At 57.7% G+C, this 20,593-nt stretch overlaps 7 protein-coding genes across 7 annotated transcripts; 5 read left to right on the top strand and 2 right to left on the bottom strand.

Annotated features, from left to right (window-relative positions):
* Positions 1-164: 164 nt before the first annotated feature.
* ACA1_201620 (structural maintenance of chromosomes 5 smc5, putative) lies at positions 165-6,066 on the top strand (the record flags this gene model as incomplete). The annotated part of the gene is made up of 26 exons (XM_004341841.1): positions 165-487; positions 560-644; positions 780-881; positions 965-1,206; positions 1,295-1,387; positions 1,460-1,579; positions 1,683-1,749; positions 1,838-1,941; positions 2,025-2,116; positions 2,242-2,509; positions 2,576-2,668; positions 2,793-2,874; positions 2,964-3,048; positions 3,173-3,232; positions 3,317-3,411; positions 3,481-3,594; positions 3,703-3,802; positions 3,905-4,008; positions 4,090-4,149; positions 4,260-4,610; positions 4,702-4,946; positions 5,123-5,220; positions 5,309-5,409; positions 5,504-5,664; positions 5,784-5,884; positions 6,020-6,066. The coding sequence occupies 26 exons, from the start codon at positions 165-167 to the stop codon at positions 6,064-6,066; spliced, it is 3,393 nt and encodes a 1,130-aa protein (XP_004341889.1).
* Positions 6,067-6,831: 765 nt separating this feature from the next.
* On the bottom strand, positions 6,832-9,017 carry ACA1_201610 (uncharacterized protein; the record flags this gene model as incomplete). The annotated part of the gene is made up of 12 exons (XM_004341840.1): positions 6,832-6,920; positions 7,001-7,105; positions 7,184-7,280; positions 7,398-7,529; positions 7,619-7,727; positions 7,835-7,995; positions 8,023-8,073; positions 8,203-8,294; positions 8,360-8,446; positions 8,605-8,720; positions 8,816-8,853; positions 8,955-9,017. The coding sequence occupies 12 exons, from the start codon at positions 9,015-9,017 to the stop codon at positions 6,832-6,834; spliced, it is 1,140 nt and encodes a 379-aa protein (XP_004341888.1).
* Positions 9,018-9,209: 192 nt separating this feature from the next.
* On the top strand, positions 9,210-10,073 carry ACA1_201600 (uncharacterized protein; the record flags this gene model as incomplete). Its single annotated transcript, XM_004341839.1, has 2 exons — positions 9,210-9,716; positions 9,831-10,073. The coding sequence occupies 2 exons, from the start codon at positions 9,210-9,212 to the stop codon at positions 10,071-10,073; spliced, it is 750 nt and encodes a 249-aa protein (XP_004341887.1).
* Positions 10,074-10,089: 16 nt separating this feature from the next.
* On the top strand, positions 10,090-11,302 carry ACA1_201590 (ankyrin repeat-containing protein; the record flags this gene model as incomplete). Its single annotated transcript, XM_004341838.1, has 4 exons — positions 10,090-10,268; positions 10,342-10,463; positions 10,536-10,745; positions 10,947-11,302. 4 exons carry the CDS (start codon positions 10,090-10,092, stop codon positions 11,300-11,302), a joined length of 867 nt encoding a protein of 288 aa, XP_004341886.1.
* Positions 11,303-11,330: 28 nt separating this feature from the next.
* ACA1_201580 (6-phosphofructokinase precursor family protein) lies at positions 11,331-13,078 on the bottom strand (the record flags this gene model as incomplete). Its single annotated transcript, XM_004341837.1, has 7 exons — positions 11,331-11,411; positions 11,504-11,690; positions 11,786-12,169; positions 12,251-12,467; positions 12,572-12,649; positions 12,771-12,899; positions 13,066-13,078. 7 exons carry the CDS (start codon positions 13,076-13,078, stop codon positions 11,331-11,333), a joined length of 1,089 nt encoding a protein of 362 aa, XP_004341885.1.
* A 786-nt stretch (positions 13,079-13,864) lies between these two features.
* ACA1_201570 (uncharacterized protein) lies at positions 13,865-15,222 on the top strand (the record flags this gene model as incomplete). Its single annotated transcript, XM_004341836.1, has 6 exons — positions 13,865-14,184; positions 14,398-14,513; positions 14,602-14,756; positions 14,849-15,026; positions 15,097-15,169; positions 15,204-15,222. The coding sequence occupies 6 exons, from the start codon at positions 13,865-13,867 to the stop codon at positions 15,220-15,222; spliced, it is 861 nt and encodes a 286-aa protein (XP_004341884.1).
* Positions 15,223-15,413: 191 nt separating this feature from the next.
* ACA1_201560 (ATPase/histidine kinase/DNA gyrase B/HSP90 domain containing protein) lies at positions 15,414-20,093 on the top strand (the record flags this gene model as incomplete). The annotated part of the gene is made up of 19 exons (XM_004341835.1): positions 15,414-15,504; positions 15,589-15,753; positions 15,866-16,010; positions 16,092-16,541; positions 16,660-16,744; positions 16,821-16,929; positions 17,012-17,136; positions 17,202-17,347; positions 17,440-17,543; positions 17,623-17,715; positions 17,793-17,880; positions 17,992-18,691; positions 18,768-18,841; positions 18,896-18,926; positions 19,026-19,195; positions 19,303-19,497; positions 19,594-19,660; positions 19,722-19,852; positions 19,952-20,093. The coding sequence occupies 19 exons, from the start codon at positions 15,414-15,416 to the stop codon at positions 20,091-20,093; spliced, it is 3,111 nt and encodes a 1,036-aa protein (XP_004341883.1).
* Positions 20,094-20,593: the final 500 nt, after the last annotated feature.

Raw genomic sequence — 20,593 nt, 5'->3', positions numbered from 1 at the left:
CGTCCCAGACCAAGAAAAAGTGCAGAGCGAAAAGAAAAGTAATCAAAAATAAAATATTAAATGACCAAAAAGGCGCGAACGTTTTAATTTCGAAGTACGAAAGATACGTTGGCGCGGCATCAACACCATCGAGATACGTGGCTGATCGATCCTACGAACGAGGCATGGCATCGCGGCGCCAAGTAGGCGAAGATGGACCCGATCAGCCATCGCGCCGATTAAAGAGAAGAATCACTGAGGATGAACTGGAGGATGAGGCTACGAACGGTGGACAAAAGGAGAACGGGAATACTCATCGTTCTTCATCGGCCAAAGATAAGCGTCGGAAAATCGTAGAAGAGGAGCCAGAAGATGAGCGATCCGATGGCAATGACGATGCTGCGGATGAGGAGGAAGACGAGGAAGAGGTCAACAGCACCCAGGGCAATGGCTTCTCCATGTCTCAGTTGTCGCAATACCCAGCCTCCACCCCCAACGGCAACAACAAGTACGCTCCCCCTCACTACTCAGCCTTTTCTCTCGGCCTTCTTCGCGACCAGTGGCCTGACGCTTGCAACAGAGGAGGCTCGAATGCAGAGGGATACAAGCGAGGCTCCATCGTGCGCATACGCATGATCAACTTTGTGACCTACACCGACTGCGAGGTACGTGCTACGTGCTGTGGCGTGATGGCGAAGGCTCTCTTCTCTCTTCTGGTTCAAGAACCGCACCGCCCCGACCATCATCATGACCATCGTCGTCATCATCATCGTCCGCCACCTCTCTTTGTCGCCTCGCAGGTCCGTCCCGGTCCTCGGCTAAACGTGGTCATGGGACCCAACGGCAGCGGGAAATCGACCATCGTGTGCGGTCTCGCCCTCGGACTCGGCGGCGCACCCACTGTATGTCTCTACTCTCGGCTGTTGTGTGTGTGTGTGTGTGTGTGTGTGTGTCGGTAACTCACTGTGCTCGCTCCTCCACCCAGATCCTCGGAAGAGCCAAGGAGGTGCGCGAGTTCATCAAGCACGGGAAGGACAAGGCCACGATCGAGATCGAGCTCTGCAACACCAAGGGAAGGAATGTCGTCGTGCAGCGCACGATTCTACAGGACAACAAATCCCAGTGGAAGTTGAACGGCCACGGCGTGGGCAAGGCCAGGGTCATGGACGTCATGAAGAAGCTGAACGTGCAGGTGGACAACCTGTGCCAGTTCCTGCCGCAGGACAGGTACGCACCACCTTGGCCACGCCTTTTCCTGGGAAGCAAAACACTGATAGCGAGCTCGTGTGTGTTGTGTGTCGTGTGTCCCCGACAGAGTGTGCAACTTTGCGGCCCTCACTCCGCCCCAGCTGCTGCGCGAGACGGAAAAGGCTGTGGGGTCGGAGGAAATGATCAATAAGCACGACAGGTACTGTGCACCACATAGCGCTGGTCGCTCCAGCGGCTGATTCTCACCTCTCATCGATTTGTTCACGTTCAGGTTGATCGAGCTGAGGACGAATTCGAAGGTATTGGAGCGCACGGTACTCGAGCACGGCACCCACTTGGACAATCTCAAGAAGGCCAACCAAAGCCTCGAGCGAGACGTCCTACGATTCAGGTACGCACACGCCTACGTGCACTCAAGGCTTCGCTCCCCACGGTGACGGACGCTGCAACACTTCTCACTCACACCGCTCATGGCGTATGTGCACATGGTGCAGGGAGTACGAAAAGCACGTGAAAACGGCAAAAGAGCTGACGATGAAGAAGCCCTGGCTTGAGTTCGAGGTAATAATATCTGCTTTGGAGTGTGCTCGCTTCGTGTTGTTGTTGGGCGGCGTAAGCTTGCTGACCGTGTCCTCCCTCCCCCACAAAGGCCGAACGCAAAGCGGCCCTCACCTTAAAGGGACGAATGGACGAAGTCAAGGAACAAATCAAGGAAAAAGAGAAAGCGATGCGGCCGCTCAAGCAGAAGCTCGAGTGCGTCTCTCCACTCCACTCCTCTTTCTCCTTGCTGTCATCATCTGCGAATCGCAGGGAACGCTCACACGCCTGGTTTGCAGAGAGTACGAAGCGAAGATCAAGCAGTTCGACGTGAAGAAGCAAAAAGGAGCCGAAGAGCTGGTCAGGCTAGACAGGCAGAGGAAGAACATAGGTATGTACACAGGCGCGCACGCAACTAAACATATGGGGCACACCCACCACAGCACGCGCACACGCACCACGGCACGCGCACACGCACCACTGCACGCGCACGTGCTAACACGTGTGTGCGCACAGGCGAGCAGAGCGAAAAGTATGCGGAGGAGTGCAGCGCGCTGGAGGAAGAGCTCGAGAAGCTGCTGACGCGCGCCGAGGAGAACAAGCGCAAGGCGCAGCAGGTGGCCGCAGAGATCCAGCGGCTCGAGGACGAGCTCGCGCAGCTCGGCGAGGCCCAGGAGGAGGCCTCGCAACAGACCGCGCAGATGAACGAGCGCTTCCGGCAACTCACCGACGACATCACCTCGGCCCAGTCCGTCGAAGTGGAACGCAAAGCAGACCGAGCACGGTACAGCAAAGCCCCGCCCCCGCCCACGTTTTGCGTATTTTACTCACCACGTGGTGTACTATGTAGGGCGATGGAGGCGGCCCAGCAGTTGCAGCGACAGCTCAAGGAGTTGGACGACCTTCGCGCGCAAAAGGTGGAGAACCTCCGAAAGTGGAACAAGTACCACCAACCTTTGCACGCGTGCTGGACTCTGTGTGTGTGTGTGTGTGTGTGTGTGTGTGTGTGTGTGTGTGTGTGTGTGTGTGTGTCGTGCATTGACACTCTCTGATAAACCTTCTATCAGGGATGCCCACAATGGATACCTGTGGCTGCGCGAGAACGAAAATAAGTTCGAGAAGAAGGTCTACGGCCCGGTTGCCCTCGAGGTATACACCATCCCACCACCGACTCATCATCGAGGGATACAATTGGTCGGAGAAACGGATGGTGCTGACGTCACCCTTGCGCCATTAAGGTGACGGTGCCGAATCCGCTGCATGCGCGCTACCTTGAGATGGTCACGCCCGGGTGGGTCATAACCGCCTTTATCTGTCAGACCTGTACGACCCCTCTTCCTTCTCTCGTGCTGTGCCGTGTGTGTGTGTGTGTGTGTGTGTGTGTTGTGGGCCAGTGCGCGTTGTGTGCCACCATGATCTCGCCTGACGTCACTGATTCTGTCGACAGCAAAGGACCATGACACCTTGCTGCAGGAGCTCTACGATAAGCAGAAACTTAGGATCAGCGGTACGTAGTGCATACTAAGCTCACACTTATTTTTTTGTGGTTGTGTGGGCGCTGCTAGCCTGCCTGACCTTCGCTTTCCGCCAGCCCTGTACAACGAACCCTACGACCCGCGGCGCAACCCCAACCCGTGTCCTCTCGAAGAGTTGACCAACTACGGCGTCTCGCATTTTATGGACCAGGTACCCACCACCGCCGCCGCCGCCGCCACCACCTCGACGTGCGGCTTACGTACCACCGGGTGTGGGCAGGTATTTGAGGCGCCACCGGTGGTGAAGGCCGCCCTGTGCGGGCAGGGCAACGCACACCTGTGGGCCGCGGGCACGCATGAATCAATCAAGCACGTCGAACAAATCATGAGCCATGTACGCGTCTCCAGCTGCTCCCCCTTCTCTTTTGACCAGCTGCTGCTGAGCCTCAACACCGACTTACCGTTTCCCCCCCCTCTCTCTGTTGTCGGCACAACCATGCAGCAAAGGCTCAAGTATTTCTTCACCCCCGAGTCGCAGTACGCCAAGAACGAATCGCGCTACGGCGGCGGCTCATCGGTTTCCGTAATGTCCGTGAGGGACGGTGCGCGTACCCTCGTATTCTATTTGTTGACCCCCAGCATCGCTTTCTCTCTCTGTTTTCTTTCTGTTCTGACGCCCGCGATCTATTCTTTATATTTTGTAGGCCGTTGGTTCTCGGGAGTCAACGTGCAGAAGAAGGAGGAGCTCGAGAGGGAGTACGCGGAAGCGCGCAGGAGCCAGCAGCTTTACGAACAGGAGATCAACAAGGTGCGCCCTCCCCCCGTCAGCTGGGTTCAGCACAGGCCGACTGCTCACTGCCCCCCCCCCAACCACCACCACGGCCAACAGTGCAAGGAGATCGAGAACAACGCGCGAAGGCAACAGCAGGAGATCACGAGAGAAAAAGAGGTCCTAACCGCTTCTTTTCCCTCTATCGTGTGTGTGTCGTGTGTGTCGTGTCACTCACCATCACACTGCGTGTCGTGTCGTGTCGTGCGTTGATTCTTGGACAAGAGCAGAAATTGCGAAAGGTGGGGGACCAGATCAAGTCGGTGCGCCTAAGGATCCATTCGCGGAAGACCACGCTGCAGCAGCTCGAGCAGGAGGAGGACACGACGGCCGAAAAGGAGCGGATCCGGACCACCATCAAGGAGACCCTCACGGCCCGCTACCGCTGCATTCTCAAGACCCGCGAGCTCCTCGAGCGGATCATCGCCATCACCATCGAGCAGGACAAGCTCGTCCTCCAGCGCTCGCAGTTTGAAACGCTGGTGCACGAGCTCAAGACGCAGTCCATGCAAGCCGACCACGAGGCCAAGCAGCTCCAAGTCGAATTCGCCCACGCCAAGCGGGAATTCGATGAAACCAGGGTACGCCCACAGCCCTCACGCGCGTTCACTTCATTTCGTCGTTTTGTCGTCGTCGTCGTCGTCGTCGTCTTACACTTTTCCGAGTGTGCAGGCGAAAGCGGTGGAGCTGAAGGCCAACGCCGAGCGGCTGACGGGCGTGCTCACCGACGAGCTGAAGGAGATGTTCAAGGACATGCCCAACACGCTGGACGAGCTCCACGAGGCCATCGAGGAGGCGCGGGCGCGGGCGGAGCTGTCCTACCAGACCAACCCGAAGGTGATCACTGAGTACGAGACGCGGTGCGAGGAGATCAACGCGCTCGAGGAGAAGCTGGTGGCCGAACAGGAGCAGCTCAAGTCCGAGCAGGCCGAGATCGAGAAGATCAAGGCACCACACACACACACAACACACACACACACCACACACACCACACACAACACACACAACACAACACACACACACACACACACACACAACACACACAACACACACAACACAGAGGTACTAATGCGCGCATGTGTTCTGTACAGAGCCAATGGGTTCCGCCGCTCGAAGAACTGGTGGAGCGGATCAACGGCTCGTTCAGCAAATACTTCGAAGCCATCGGGTGCGCCGGCAAGATTCAACTCGGTACCTCCCTTCACCCAACTTCTCGCAATTCCAGAAATGTGACGGAGCATGGCCGTGTTTCTAATCAACCGACGCCTCCTGGGAGCAGACCAACACGAGGACTTTGACAAGTGGGGCATCACCATTCATGTCAAGTTCCGCCAGCAGGACTCCCTCCACCAACTCAACGCCCAGACCCAGTCCGGCGGAGTGCGCACTCCTTCTTCCCCATTTCGCTCGCACACGCACGCACTCATCGATCATGTTGTTGTCCGGCCATCCATCCACCCACCCACCCACCCAGGAGCGCTCGGTGTCGACGATGCTGTATCTGATATCGCTGCAGGACATCACCGACTGCCCCTTCCGTCTGGTGGACGAGATCAACCAGGGCATGGACCCGAGGAACGAGCGCATGATCTTCCAGCAGGTCGTCAACTGCGCCTGTCGGCCTGGACTCCCCCAGTACCTCGCCCCCCCCCTCCAGAACACACACACCGCACACATACACGACACACACCGCACACACCGCACACACCGCACACACGACACCACACTGACCACGTTTTGTTGGGCCATGGCAGATATTTCCTGATCACGCCCAAGCTGCTGCCGGATCTTCACTTCACGCCCGAGATCACAGTGTTGTGCGTGTTCAACGGACCCTGGCAGCTTCCCCAGGCCGGTACGGTCCCCATTCTCCTCGAGGTCTCTTGGGCTCTTTTGGGTCCCTTTGGCGCGCATTAGCTCACCTCTCTCTCTCTGCACGCGCGCCGCACGACACGACACGATATACGACCAACGACACGCAACACTACAGAATGGAAGGTGGATCGCTTCTTGGAGCGGGCATTCAAGAAGCAATGAACAGACACGTGCGTCGATCACAATTACATAAGTACACTCATCGTCTGTCACTCTTCTTCGCCTTCTTCTTCTTCTGCCTTGTCTGCCGGCCGCTGCCGTCGGGAGGAGCGCAGGATGCGACGCACGGCCTCCACGCTGATGCCGTACTGTTGGGCCAGCTGCGGGAGCGGCGTTCTGGCCTGTGCGCGTGCGAGGAGGATCTGTGAGTGGATGGATGCACTCTCTGAGAGAGTGGGGATGAGCTGGGCTGGCGTACCGCAGCGTGTGTCGCGCGCAGCTCTTGCATCTTTGCGGTGGAGATGCGTTTGCTTGGCTTCCAGCCCCCACGCTCTCGCCAGAAGTGTTTCTCCTTTATCCTGCATCCAACCACCATCATGAGATTGTGAGCGCAGATTAGATGAAATGCAGATGGTGATGTGGAGATGGAGATCTACCTGGCAATGATAGCCGGGGCGTGCTCTTGGCCATACTTGCTGATGATGTGGGACTTTAATGCTGGCGAGAGGGCCTGTTGCGTTGGCTTTGATGGATCTTGTGCTCCATCTTCTTGGCCCCGGCTTCGCGTGTTGTAGAAGCCCCAATCGATAATCCCTCGGCTCGTGGCAAGTGCCCGGCTGTGCCCCCCGTAAGATTGTCGCACAGATGTTGGCCCCATCTTCGCCACTGCTGCTGCCCGCCGGTGCATCTCGATAAAATTGAAATGGTAGTAAATTTCAAATCGAGAAGAAAAGATGGAGTTTTGTTTGTACACGACGCCAGCCAGCGCTATGGGACGTCAGCGGGGAGACATCGACAAAGAATGCAGTCCCACCACAGGGGATGTGGCGATCGTCGGTAGTCCACACTCGTTCGCTCTTCAGCCGTTGTGCACAAGTCAGTGCGTGTGCGTGTGCGTGTGCGTGTGCGTGTGCGTGTGCGTGAGGACGTTGCGGACCTAGTTCTACGAGGGTCAAGTGCAGCATGCGCGCAAAGAGGACCACCGTCGGTGGCACGGTCTTGCTGTCCGCCAGCTCCTTGAGCCCCTCGATTGCCAGCCCATCTGATGCACGCATCAGGGAAAGCACACAACAGGTGAGATCGACGACCCACCAGCGCAAGGTGGGAGTGCGATGGGCACCTGTCAAACAGCCGCTGTGTTGTGGGGTCAGGTGGTCACCGATCAGGTTGCAGGCGTGCGAGTACCGAAGCAGCGTGCTCAACGCCTCTTCCTCCTCCTGGTCGACCAGCCCCATCAGACACTCGCCATAGCTGCCGCGTGCGTGTGCGGTGGTGTGTGTGCGCGTGCGTGTGTGTGTGTGTGTGTGTGTGCGCGATGAACGAGCTGAACGTACGTGGGTCACACCGGGTTCGCGGGAGAGAAGGCAGAGCGTGACTTGCAGGTTGAGGAGGCGAAACACAGCCTCGGCGCGGTGCTGGATCGTGCCGAGCAGGTCCTTGGTCTTCTGCGTCGCCGTCCACTCCCTCTTGGCGTTTTTCGCGTCCTGACCACACTCACACAAGTCTTCTTCAGCTTTTCGTGGTGTGTGCGGTGTGTGCGGTGTGTGCGGTGGACCTCAATGAGGGCCACGGTCTGTCGGAAGGACTCCTGGGCGATGAAGCTCGTTGGTACGACGCTGATGCTGCTGAACGCCTTCTGGATCATTTTCTCGGTGAAGTACAGCCTTGGACGTGTAGTGGACGCACACAGAATGCAAGGAATTGTAAGCTAGCACCGCACGCGCACACGCAGCGTGTGCGGTGGTGTGTGCGTGCGGTGCGGCCACTGTACCTGGCCTTGAAGATGCGATCGATGGCCCCGCCGGAAACGAGGAAGTTGACGAGCGACGCGCAGACGACAGACGTGGAGAGTGCGATGATGCGCACCACCAGCGTGCTGACCACCTCGTGGCGCTGCCATTTTGTGTGGCGTTGTGGGGTCACTATGGGCAGCTGATGGGGGCGGAAAGAAGGGCGTACGGGCAGATCCTCGATGTAGTCTTCGATCGGCTCGTACTCAAACGTCTTCACCTGAAAACCATCGCATGAGTTAAAGTGTGCGTGTGCGTGCGTTGTGCGTGTGGTGTGTGTGTCGTGTGTCGTGTCGTGTGTCGTGTCGTGTCGTGTCGTGTGTCGTGTCGTGTGCGCGCGCGTGCGCACTTGAATGAAGAGAGCGGAGAACAGGCCTCCCGAGATGTCGCCCGGACTGTAGCGCCGCACGACGAGCAACGCGTAGAGCGTGATCGACACCGCTGCCATTTGTGAGAGTGATGAGAAAGAGCTCAAGTCACCAGAGGGGGAGGGAAGGCGTTTGTACCAAGCGGCACTTTGATCCACAGCAACTGCTCGTCTGCTCCAGGCTCCACGTAGACAACGCCCGTCACCAACGTGCCAATCACAGTCCCTGCCGACACAAGGCCCACAGGCGACACACACGACACACACACGACACGACACGACACGACACACACACGCACGCACACAACACACACACCACGCACGTCATTGGAGAATCCGCGGGGGAATCGTGTGTGGGAGTGGGTGGTGGTGGTGGTGGAGAACCGATGAGGTTGGAGAGGAAGAGGTTGTTGCTCATCGTGAATCCGGCGCGGGTCAGGGGCGAGATGCAGAGGTAGGACACGAACACTGAGCTCAGAGTGTCCGGGTTCCGCGTGACCCTGTGAACCACGCCCACCCCCAATTGGGGTGCAACAACAAACTTAAATATGTTCATATTTTTGCCTAAGTCTCCGGAGCATTTAAGGCCACGCACATGTTGACGAGCAGCACCAGCGCGGAGGCCAGTGCGACCTGCATTTAAAAAATAAATAAATAAATAAAGAGCTAAATCAATAATAGAAAAGAAGGTGTGCCTTGAGGATGTCGGCGATGGGGGCGTTGGGCCGGAGCACATTCCGGAGCAGCAGGCGGTCCAGCGTCCTGGCCACCAGCCCGCCACCTCCGCCTTTCTTCATTCTTTTTCTTACAATCAAGCAAGAAAATGGGAAATGCAAACAAGAAATGTGTTAATAATAAAAATAAAAATGGTTGCATATCAACACATATATTCCCTGTTTTTTCCTGTATTCCATTTTCACTTTATCTGACATTTTTGTTTTTTTATGTCCGGCCTTGCTTCTTTTTGCCGTTCGACATCAAAGCTCGCCATGGAGGCGCTGCCGGACGAGCTGGTCCTGGCCGTCCTCCGGCTCATCGAGCCGCTACGCGACACGGCTGCGGTGGTGGCCACCTGCCGCCGGTTGCGATCAATCATGTCCGATCCTCACCTGTGGCCACTCTTCCACCACCAGGTCTTCCCCACCCACTTCACCCTCGTTAACGACCACCACCGGGCCGGCCAAGAGGCCGCCACCGACTTGCAGGCCTTTGTTAAGAAGGCGCGCTGGCTCAAGGAGGCGATGCACAGCGAGGCGCAGGCGCGGCGGTCGCGTTTCGAGGGGCGCGACTGGCGCCTGCTGGCGGCGGCCAGCGTGGGCTGCGCGTCGCTGGTGCGGCGCTACGCCGACGGGGTCGCGGCTTCGCTCTTTCTCAGCCACGACCGCAACACCACCCTGGCCACGGTGGAGACCATGGTCGACAGCCCGAGTCCGGTCAACCTCATCAACGAAGCCCTGCGGCGCGCCTGCGCTGCCGGCTCCGCGCCCACCGCCAAGGTGCGCCACCATCCCTAATTATTATTTTTTTTCTTTTAGGTATTATGTTTTAGCTTTCTTTTAAATTATATTAAAAGACTACATATTTATTTTTCATGTATTTTTTCTTTTTAGTTGCTGTTGGGTTATGGGGCGAGCGTCAGACAAGCAGTTTGTGATGAAGAGGACGGCGCGTACGATCCGGAGAAGAACGAACCGCTGTGTAGCGCGGTCCGAACGGGCAACCGCCAGCTGGCCGAGCTGCTGATGGACCACGGAGCACAGCCGAACGGACCTTGCCGCCTCTCCACCCCGCTGGAGGCACACAATCCCGCTTGCTCACTCGTTGCAGTCACCGTGACCGCGCACCGCGACTAACAAAACGCAACACACAATGCAACACACCACAACCCGAACTCAGATTGCAGCGGAGGAGGGCGATGCGGGCATGCTCGGGCTGCTGCTAGGTAATGGAGCCCGGACCCAAAACAGCAGAGCTGTGTGCAACGCAGCGGCCAAGGGTCATCTCGACGTCGTGCGACTCCTCATCCACCACGGCTGCTTTCACTTGAGGTTCGTACAACATGCAGGACCACTTCTTCACCGACGTGTCAACCCCGCACTGACGCGTGAACACCTGCGGCAGTGACAAGAAGTCTCGACCCCTTCAGCCCGCGGTGCGCTCGGGCAACGTTGAAGTGGTGCGCCTGCTGCTGGAGCACGGAGCCAAGCCCCGGGTTCATCATGTGCGAGACGCCCTGCGTTCAGGTACCTCCTCGCTACAATGCTATGACAGCTGTGCGTTGTTTGTTGTTTGCTTATTCGCGATTGGGGGGGCAGTTAAACCTTCGATGGAAATGTTGAGTCTGCTGGCGCCCGGCATTGGCTCGCGCATCGACGCCGCCCAGTCGTTCGACTTGCTGACCTCGCCGGGCGCATCGAGCGGAGGCGAAGAGGTGTGCCGCCTCCTGGTCAACCGCGGGGTCGACATCAACGCCCAGACCCAAGTGCCGCCCGACCCCAGACCCCAAACGCCTCTCCACTTTGCTGGTATGTAAGGAATGTCGTGTCGTGTCGTGTCGTGTCGTGTCGTGTCGTGTCGTGTCGTGTCGTGTCGTGTCGTGTCGTGTCGTGTCGTGTCGTGTCGTGTCGTGTCGTGTCGTGTCGTGTCGTGTCGTGTCGTGTCGTGTCGTGTCGTTTGGGTTGTGGGTCATAGTAGCTGACTGCTTTCACTGGTCTTTGGGTTGCCAGTGATGACGAACGACATGGGGCTCGCGCGGAGCCTGCTTGCGTGCGGTGCCGCGGCGGATGTTAGGCCGAGGGACAACAAAATGACCGCGCTCGGCCTGGCTCGCCAGCTCGGCCGCCACGAGATCGCGCAGGTGATCGTCAAGCACCAGCTGGCGACCAGGCCCGCAAAGGCCACAGGCCTGCTGGACCTCACCGCGACCGAGACCGCGACCACCAGCGGCAAGCGGAAGAGCAGAGGAGAGGACGATGACGGCGACGACCACGCCAAGGAGCAGAACGTGGAGCCTTCATCCAACAAGAAGGCCAAGAAAAAGAAAAAGAAGAAGAGAAGGAAGAAGACAAAGGCAACTTCATGATGTCACTCCAGAGCAGTGACTGAGAGAGTTACGAGCTGTGGTGCTCATCGCCAAATACGGTGCCGACGTTACGGGCCGCCCACACCATCTGGTCCGTCTTCGGGTTGACCTGTGCGTGTGTGGTGCGCAGCGGTAAATAAAAAGCGTAATGAGCAAAAGGTCATAAACAAAAATGGGTAGGGAAGAGTAAGGTTAGTGTACCTTGCGCTGCTCCCGCATCTCGGCGGTGATGGGCACCTTGACGACCTCGGTGCCCTTGAGCGAGGCCATGTAGCCGTAGGTGCCCTCGATGGCCAGCTTGGCGGCCATGGAGCCGTACTTGGTGGCCAGGATACGATCGTAGGACGTCGGGCTGCCGCCACGCTGCACGTGACCCAAGATCACATACCTGCCACGCCACTCCACGTCAGCGTGCGCACACACGCACGCACGCACACACACCACACACACACCACGCCACGCCACACACACAACACACAATACCTGGTGTCCATGCCGATGTCCTTGGCGATACGGTCGCTCACGTACTTGCCGATGCCGCCCAGCCTGACGGCCTTCTTGGCCTCGTCATCGGCCGTAATCTGCGAGTCCGAGCCCGGGGGCACGCAGCCCTCGGCCACCACCACCAGAGAGTAGCGCTTGCCCTTGTCGGCGGCCCTGGCCTTGAGGGTGGCGAAGATCGACTCCCACTCCCAGCGGATCTCGGGCAGCAGGATCACGTTGGCGCCGCCGGCCACGCCCGAGGCCAGCGCGATCCAGCCGGCGTTGCGGCCCATGACCTCGACCACCATCACGCGGTGGTGCGACGCCGCGGTCGTTTGCAATCGGTCCAGCGCGTCGGTCACCACCGACACCGCAGAGTCAAACCTGCGTTTAACATCCACGTCAGTTCATGTCTGCATATGCGCGGTGTGTGCGGTGTGTGCGATCGTGCGCGTGCGGTTGTACCCGAAGGTGACGTCGGTAGCCATGAGATCGTTGTCGATGGTCTTGGGCACGCCGACCACGTTCACGCCGTGCTGGCTCAGCACGTAGGCGATGGACATCGTGCCATCGCCGCCGATGCAGATCAGGCACTGGAGCCCGAGCTTATTGTAGGTCTCCACGGTACGCTTGATGGTGTCTTCGCTCAGCGGGAGACAGTAGTGACCGATGTTGGTCGTGCCTGCGCGTTGTGTGTGTGTGTGTGTGTGAGTGTTGCTGTCAGCGACCCGGTGGCCTGACGCTACAAGGACCAACAGGAATTGGGCAATGGCGGTGAACATGTACCCAGGATGGTGCCGCCCTCGCCGTAGATGTTGGCCACCTTGTGCGAGTCCAGGATAGTGTAGGCCTCCTCATAGAGACCTGCGCGTGAATAATAAATAATATAAAACGCAACACTCATGCCAGGGAATAAAAAATAATTCAATAACTCTAATAATTATTTATAATTACGCGTGTGGGCAAGAAGAACAAGAGGGCGTACCCTCGAAGCCGTCGTGCAGGCCCACAAGCTCGTAGTCGTGCGAAATGCAGGTGAGGCAGGCTGCCCGGATAACAGCGTTCAGGCCGGGACAGTCTCCGCCACCCGTCAAAATGCCGATCCTCTTCTTCTCTGCAAAGACATAAAGACAATGCGGTGGTGTGTGAGTGGGTCGTGCCTCACAAAGGCGGGGGAAGAGTGGGACTGTGACCCCACTCGAAAATAAATAAATAGATGAATGAATCACTGAAGGATTTATTTATCAATAAATCAACGCTAAGCGACGAGCAGGACGTACGTGCGGTTTCCATTGTGTAGATTGTGTGTTGATGTGGTGTATGGGCAAACCAAGAGCAAAAAGGAGTGTTCTACTTCGCGTCGCAGAAGGCCAACCAATCCAATCGGTCGTGCAATCTAGTTTTCCGTGTGTTCTCTGATGTATTTCCTACAGAAATGCTGGACACACAGCTTTGAAAATGCTCCATTTCCTTTTCCTTTCTCTTTCTCTTCCTTGCCCTGCGTGTGAGGAGCGAGGTGCATCTCATTCGAGTTGATTGATGGACCATCACGATGACCAAGGCCGAGCCATTGTTGACGTTTTGAGTTGGGTTGCTGTGTTGAAACAACAGAGTTTGAGGCAAGGTGTGCGGCACCTTGGCGTCGTGGTCTTGAGTGGCGTATGCCATAAACTGTTGTACAGTCGACGGAAATTCCGGGCCGGTTGTTGGGTGGTAGCGGGAGATAGTGCAATCTGACCCTGCATCACCACCATCTTCGTCCCAACGCCGGCTGGACAAGTTGGGGTGATACACGAACCAGCTACAGGTGCCACGCACGACGACGTCGTGAAGCCTGTGGCGCCACTCGCTCTTCGCTCTCTCGGTCGTGCATCGCTGCGGAAGGAGTTGGCAGTTGTACAAGAGGGAGAAGAGAAGGTGGTTGGAGGTCGTTCTTGGAGCTGCATATTGCAGCAGAACGTTGTGCATCGTTCAAGAAGGAGAAGAAGTAGACGACAGGAAGAAGGAGGTAAAGGTAATCTATCGACGCACTCCCCTACACGAGTTTGAGACGGTAAAATCCGAGTACAAGAAGCGACAATGATGCTCGGGGTGAGCCCTGTGGATGTCATGCCGGCGACGGGGTCATTGCCATCTACCACTTCGCCTCTTGCACTTCCGTCCGATTCATGGGCGGCCGAATCGTTCTTTCGCAGCTTCTTCGACTACAGCCCAGTCATGATGGGAGTCGTGGAGGTGGTTGAAAGCATCCCCCCCAAGAAATCCAAACAATCCAAGAAGCGATCTCCGCCCAGCCCCGGTGATGAAATTCATCCTGCTGGCGATTTGCTCAACGTGCAAGCCAACGCGGCCGTCGGTCGATTCTTCAATCAGGAGCTCAGCAACGTTATCGGTCGCAGGTACACCATTGCCCCAACTTGCGTTGTGTTCTGCTGCGCTTCATTTTGGTCTCCTTCTTTCTTCTGCTTTTCGTTCGCTCGTTCGCTGTGGGCTCCTCCTGCCTGCCACTGTCTTGTCGTCTGTGCTAGTCGCCAAGAACCACTCTCCATCATCAACAAGTGTCAATGACATCAACTCCGACATGTAACAATACTCTCCGTGTATGAGAGCAGGTCGTCAGAGCTAGGCTCGCCCCAGTCGTGCATCAACGAATGGATACGCAAGTGCGAGGAGGCCACCGCGTCGCCTTTGCCCATCTCCTGGGACTTCGCCTCGCCCTGCGGCCTTGGTACGCCTTACCTTCGCGCTTGCCGTTCCGGAGGTGCCTGATGCGTTTTTTGGGCCTCGTTCGCTCACACTTTTCCCCATCTGCGCAGGCTCGGTCCGATGGCTGAACGGCGTCATCTATCCGCTGCCGCACAACCCAACCGACCGGAAGCTGTTCTGCTACATTCTCAAAGATATCACACAAAGCAAGGAGCTCGAGCAGCGACTACGCGACAATGAACGCAAGTTGCGATACGCAGCCAACGTGCGCTTCCTTTTCTTCGATGATGGTCTAACAGTTCAGCGGCTGCGCGCACTCAAAACCTAGGCCTAACACGTTCGTGTCCTGTCGCTCAGGTTCTGCACCATGTCGACTGCATCGTGTGGGAAACAGAAGCGCAGACGGGGCAGGTGACCTACATCAATACACAGAAAACAATGGAGATCCTGGGCAAGGAGGTGGAGATCGGCAAGAGCATCATGCCGCAGATCCTTCCCCTCTTGCAGGGCACCGGCATGTCCGTCCGAGACACGGGTAAGATGCACCTCACCCCCCACGCTGCCCTGTGATCACCGGCCATGCGCTTACTCTCAGAGGCGCGCAGGATTCACGCACACCGAGGGCGACCCACGAACAAAGTACGAGTTCTGCCTCAATGTCGAGGGTTCGAACACCAGGTACGTGGCCTCTGCATGGTCTATGGCGTCGAAGCGAACAGTTCAACGACTGACGTCCCCGACGCCACAGCAAATGGTTACGAAATGTTGTGTCCGAGGTGTGGAACTACACCACGGTACCGCCCAAGATGATGCGGTACATTCGTTCTCTTCAAATTTTCCTCCTCCTCCTTCCGCTACGATCTAAGCCCTCATGACCACAATAAATAGGTGCGGAATCGCGCTGGACATCACGTACGAGAAGATGAACGAGGAGCTGGCGCGCGAGATCACCGACATGACACTCAAGTCCAAGCTGAAGAGCGACTTCTTCGCCACCATGTCACACGAAATCCGTACGTGTCGTGCGTCAACAAGTTGCTTGCGGCTTCAAGCAACCTCTCACACCTCACACCTCTACATCGATAAATACTCCACAGGCACGCCCATGAACGGCATCTTTGGCATGGGGGAGTTGCTGATGGACACCAAGCTGTCCACCGAACAGTCTGAATTTGCCGAGGCGATCATCAACTGTGCTCACTCGGTGCTGTGTATAGTCAACGACATCCTCGATTTCTCCAAGATCGAGGCCGGCAAGCTCGGTGAGTGCTTCTCGGCCACCTTCTTGATCGCTTGCTTCAAATGCCTCTGGCTCACCAAGTGTGTGTCGTGTGTCGTGTCGTGTGCGTGTCGTGTGTGCTGTTCTCGTTGCAGAATTGTACGAGGTACCCTTCAGCCTCCGGTCGGTGATCGACGAGACCATGGAGATCCTGGCAGTCAAGGCCAAGGAGAAGGACGTCGATCTTCACGTGCACTACGCCACCAACGTTGCACACCACTACATTGGCGATGCTGCTCGGTACGTCGTGTCGTTGATTCCTGTGATCTTTGCACTCTTGGCATCCAGTGTTGACACGACCACGACGTGGCCCAAACGCAGTATTCGCCAGGTGCTCACGAATTTGCTCAGCAATTCGGTGAAATTCACCAACTTGGGCTCGGTCGATGTCCACGTCGAGCTGGTGAGCACGGAGGAGGTGGCCACCCCACCGGCGTCGTCGTCATCGCCGACGAAGAGCGGCCGATTCGCCAAAGGCAAACCTGTCGATACGCGCCCGAAGGCCCGCCGTGGCTCAGCCGACACGGCGCCGCGCAAGATGGGCGGCAGTCGCGATGAGATCGAGGTCGTGGACGAAGAGGCCATCCGCGCTGAATACGTCAGCAAACAGCGGCGACGCAACTCTCTGCCCTGGAACTCGAACAAGAAGGTCAACAACCTCCGGCGAATGGGCATGAGCTCGATCGGGTCGAGCTCCGGCAATCTACTGGCCATCGGCCCCGATTCCTGTTACGATGGCGACGTCGACGAGGAAGAGCAGCCTTCGCCTGTGTACGTTGCTCTCTCGCATCCGGACTCGCGCGTCGTGCGCATGCGTGAGTGCGTGTGCGGTGGTGCGTGTGCGTGTGCGTGTGTCCTCAAATTAGCGTTATTATGTTGGCATGTGCAGGCACTGGCTCAAGATCAAGGTCACCGACACGGGCATCGGTATCAGCGAAACACGACTACTGAGCCTGTTCAAGAAATTCGAGCAGGTACCCGATAGCCCCCAACACCAGATGCCAGCGCCCAGACCAACGTTTTGACCACTTTTCCTTTTGATTGGGCTAGGGTGATGCATCGACTGCCGTGACGTTTGGCGGGAGCGGCCTCGGGTTGGCGATCTCGAAAGAGTTGGTGGAGCTCATGGGCGGCAAAATGGGCGTAGCCTCCGCAATCGGTAAGGCCCTCCTGTCCACCTCCACAGTGGTCTGAGCTCATGGACCATGACTGACGCCGGCGACACGCGGCCTGTGGTGCAGGTGTGGGGTCTTGTTTCTACTTCACGCTGCCGCTCCGGCGAGACATGTCGCGTCAGCCGCGCCTGATGTCGCCCATTCCCGGCTCCTCCAAGCTGCAGCCGCTTCTCCACCTTACCACGCCCAGGGTATGGTGCACCAGTAGCACCACGCTCTCGTCGCCTTTTTTCTCACGCAGTCTCAACGGGCGCAGGTACTGGTGGCGGACGACGATCGTATGTTCTGCGAGACCCTCCGCGTTGAGCTGGAGGCCTGGGGCTTCTTCGTGGAGTGCTTTGATTCTGAGGAGGCCGCAGTCACCCGCTTCGTCAACAATTGCCTTGAGCCCCGCCCCCATGGGTACGTTGTGGGACCTGTGCCGTGTGGTGTACACTCTTTCTGTGGAGGGGGAAGCGACTGAGCTGATGACGGCCGATATGGGCCAACAACAGGTTCCGAGTGGCCTTTGTCAATTCAGACTTTGAGGGGCTGATCGCGGCTGTGCGGCAGCGCCGCAACATCAGCCAGACACAGAAATGGGCCTCCGTCTCGCTTGGTACCCTCCTCCCTCAAGCTGTAGCGAAACTGCCTGCGTACCAGAACGGACCACTCATCGCCGCGTGGATGGCCAACAGGAGCTGTGGGCACCGCCCAACGCAAGCAACGAAACGGTCGGCTGAAGGATCAGTTCCACTCCCTCGAGACTGCTCTGCAGCGGAAAGACGACCGTACGGTCATCATATCCCCCCCACACTTACGCGAGGATTGGCTAACGAAAATTTGTGTCGCCCGTCGTCGTCTACAGTCACCCGCGATACGCACCTGGTGCAGGTCTCGCAGATCAAGCGGTTCACCGAGGTCAATGGCGAGGGCATCCTGTTCAAGCCCGTCCGGTACCTTTCCCAGCCGTCGACATCGAACACACCGCACGCGCACACGCACCACCGCACACGCACCACCGCGCACGCACTGGTGCTAATGTCTGGTCTCTGATGTGCCCGCAGGCTGGCCAAGCTGCATAAGCTTCTGAAGACGTTTCTGTCTGAGAACGACGAAGAGACGGAGAAGGAGTGGCGCGAGAAGCAGCGAGAGCGACGCAAGGCCAAGGAGCGCCTGAAGCGGAAGAAGGGCGGTCGAGCCCATAAGCGGTCCACCTCCGACAAGACCGAACCCAACACCAGCCCGATCGCCTATGCCGCGCACGCGACCGACGGCCACGGTGAGGCGACGCCGCACAACAACGGCGCCACCATCAACAACAAGAGCGCCGGCCTGGACGAGGCTGATGGCAACGCGAACGAAGACACGGTGAAGGAGAAGGAAGTGGAGAAGGAGAGCGGTGACAGTGGCGACGCGGAAGAGGAGGAAGGACACATGCCGGCGGTGGCACTCAAGCAGGTGGTCAAGGGCGGTCGTTTCCTCAAGATGGCGCTGGGCCGGCGGAGGTCGATGTCGTCCCACGCGAGCGGAGGCGGGTCGAGCGCGGCCAGCTCGAGCGGCGAAAGGGACCCGCAGCAGCAGCAAGAGCAGCACCCGCGGAAGGAGAAGGAGGAGTGCAGCAGCAGTAGCAGCTGTGCGAGCAGCGACAGCATCGAATCGATGATGGGCGAAGACGCGCAGCAGCCGCAGCAGCGCGTGCACCAACAATCGGTGCTGATGGCCAAAAAGAGCAAGAAGAGCCCGCGCAGCAAAAAGGAGAAGCAGGTAGGTTCCTCTACGCATGCGACGCACTGCGCCGCAGTGATTGCTGACCACCTCGCCCCGCCCCGCCCCACAGCAGGCGGTCACGTGGCAGGAGATGAACGCGCTGGTGCACCGCGGGAGGAGCGACAGCGACACCTCGCGCTCGCCCTCGTCCAACTCGCCGCCAGGTTCGTGCGTTCTCTCGTCATCGTCTTCGTCTCACAGCATTTCAGACGCTGAAACCGAAAACGAAGAGGTACGTGCGTTTGTCGTGTGCGTATGCATGTGCGGTGGTGTGTGCGGTGGTGCGTGTGCGTGTGCGTGTGCTGTGTTTGCTGATTGGCTCGTTTGTTAGGAGGAAGAGGAAGACAGGGAGGAGAAGAAAAAGAAGAAAGCGCTCATCCTCGTGGTCGACGACAACATGGTCAACCAGAAGGTCATCGGCCGATTCCTCGCCAAGATCGGGCTTGAGAACATCATCACCGCCTATGACGGCAAGCAAGCCATAGACATTGTCCTTGAGCGGTTAGTCTCCCCTTCGCGCGCGCGCACAGAGAACACACACCACACACACCACACGCACACGAACACACCGCACGCGACTCGCGCACGGCTAACTGGTACTTGCGCAGGCGAAACGAGATCAAGCTGATCTTCATGGACTGCCGTATGCCGATCCTCGATGGGTATGAGGCGACGCGCATCCTGCGACAGGAGAAGAAGGTGACCACCCCAATCGTGGCCGTGACCGCCAACAACCGAAACGAACAGAACGAGAAGCTATGCTTCGACAGCGGCATGAACGACTACGTGGAGAAGCCCATCAGGTGCCCTCCCTTCTTTCTTTGTCCTTCTTGTCTCTTTCTTTCTTTCTTTTCTTTCATCTCACACTTCATTTTGATAATTTATTTGTGATGTCGTAGATTCGCAGACATTTCGTTGATCGTGAGCAAGTACATTCTCAAGGGCAAGGGCGGGTCTGAAGCTTATGTACATTGATCGCCTCCACCCAAACACGAGCGACTCGCCTACATCTGTATATACACGGCAGAATCTCGCTTCTCAGATGAGAGAGCACTTCTTCGTCTTGCTGGACTTATGGGGAGGCGGGTCGAGCGCCACCCGGATGGCCTCGTGGAACAGGTGCTGCAGGCCCTCCTGGGTCTTGGCCGAGCACTCCAGGTACCTGCAGGCCCCGATCTCCTCCGCCAGCCGCTCGCCCTGCTCCGCCGGAATGTACCGCTGCTGCGTTGTGCGATCGCCTTCGTCGCTCCGCCGCAGATCGATCTTGGTGCCGACCAGGAGAACCGGAACCTTGGGGCAGTGGTGGGTGACTTCCGGGTGCCACTTGGTGCGCACGCTTTCGAAGGAAGAAGACGAGGCGACGGTGAAGCAGATGAGGAAGACGTCGGTCTGGGAGTAGGTCAGCGGCCGCAGCCGATTGCTGTAGTAGTCGTAGTCGTCGTGGCCGACGGTGTCCCAGAGCGAGAGGTCGATGGTCTTGTTGCCGAACATGACGGGGGTGGCGAAGTTGTCGAACAGAGTAGGGATGTACTCGGTAGGGAACTGGTTGGTGTAGCTCATGAGCAGGCACGTCTTGCCCACCGCATTGTCGCCCACCACCACGCACTTGAGTGCTTGCGTCGGCGTGTTCGCCATCACCTCCTTCTCTGTTTGTTGAGGCACAAAACAATAAAAGACAAACTTTCAAGAAAAGATGTCTGGGTGAATATAGTTCTGATTTAATTGGGAAAGGAGTGCGGCGAATTTGCCCGTTGGTCCTTCGGCTAAAGCACTCTTTGCAGTCAGCCAACAAGAACCCGCGCTTTTGGCGGTGCGCGTGAGAGTGTTGGCGGGTGCACGTCGGTGTTTTTGATTACATGAAGCCTAAATGTAGGTTTGTACAAGGTGTAGGGAGTCATT

The sequence above is a fragment of the Acanthamoeba castellanii genome (genome assembly GCF_000313135.1).
Source record: "Acanthamoeba castellanii str. Neff unplaced genomic scaffold scf7180000084753, whole genome shotgun sequence".
In the NCBI taxonomy this organism is placed as follows: domain Eukaryota; phylum Discosea; order Longamoebia; family Acanthamoebidae; genus Acanthamoeba; species Acanthamoeba castellanii.
Note: the sequence above shows the minus strand (reverse complement) of the source record. Positions and strands in the feature narration are given on the sequence as shown.